This window comes from Trachymyrmex septentrionalis, unplaced genomic scaffold (genome assembly GCF_001594115.1).
Source record: "Trachymyrmex septentrionalis isolate Tsep2-gDNA-1 unplaced genomic scaffold, Tsep1.0 scaffold85, whole genome shotgun sequence".
Classification (NCBI taxonomy): domain Eukaryota; kingdom Metazoa; phylum Arthropoda; class Insecta; order Hymenoptera; family Formicidae; genus Trachymyrmex; species Trachymyrmex septentrionalis.
Window position 1 is genome coordinate 125,014 of NW_017306038.1, and position 752 is coordinate 125,765.

The 752-nt window shown below is 48.0% G+C and overlaps 1 protein-coding gene across 3 annotated transcripts in view; it reads left to right on the forward strand.

The window, feature by feature from the left end:
* LOC108755159 (neurogenic protein mastermind-like) overlaps positions 1 to 752 on the forward strand; it is a 212,517-nt gene that overhangs the window by 111,631 nt on the left and 100,134 nt on the right. Inside the window, exon 1 of one of the 3 annotated variants that reach the window (XM_018498010.1) lies at positions 10 to 501. The exons of the other annotated variants lie outside the window; for them this stretch is intronic. Within the exon in view, the coding sequence (XP_018353512.1) occupies positions 496 to 501 (6 nt within the window). The 5' untranslated portion in view covers positions 10 to 495. Of the gene's footprint in view, positions 1 to 9; positions 502 to 752 lie in introns of those variants that run through there. 3 annotated transcript variants of the gene reach the window in all.

Below are 752 nucleotides of genomic sequence, written 5' to 3' on the forward strand. Positions count from 1 at the left end.
CCCCAGTCGAGTGGCGGCGTTTAGTCGTGATTCAATCCCGTCGGGATAACGGTATACAATCGAGCGAGTGTGTATCCGAGCGTGCGTTTCGTATGGACGCGCGTACGTCTTTATTCGCGAATAATCGACGACGTTGAGCGTAATCGTTGTATTATTCGCGAGTATAAACAAATCGAGTGCTACGGTTACGGCTATAAAGATTAACGACGAAACCGTAGAGAGGGAATATAAATGACGTGTGTCGCTGAACGAGCGGGGAAGAGATGACATTCAAGTTCCGTTGATATTTACAATCGTGACGGGAAAAAGTGTATCGACGAAAACGTGGTGCCGAGGGCAAAATCCGCTGCTTCGATACGACAGAAAAAAAGGACGCGAAGGAACTGGAGGGGCATGGTGGACCCCCCTCTGCCAGGGCCTCAGGCCCGGGTGGCCTCTCTGTGAAAAGAAATCTTCCTTCTACCACGTCGTTCCTGCGACATTAGATTACCTGGAATGATGGTACGTTGACGGCACTTTTTCCTAACAATTACTTTTATCTACGTATGAAATGCAAAAGTTTATCATTTCATTTACAATGCGGAGGAGGCGGCAAAAGCCTCTTCGTTGTCACATCGCGAGATTCGGACCCTTTTTATTTCAACATTGATTCAAGTTCAACGTTAAAGCAGTCACATTGGACGTTTGAGAGTCGCCATGAGAATCGAACGAACGTGTTTAAATTCTCGCGGCACGAATACGGGGGGGGGGGG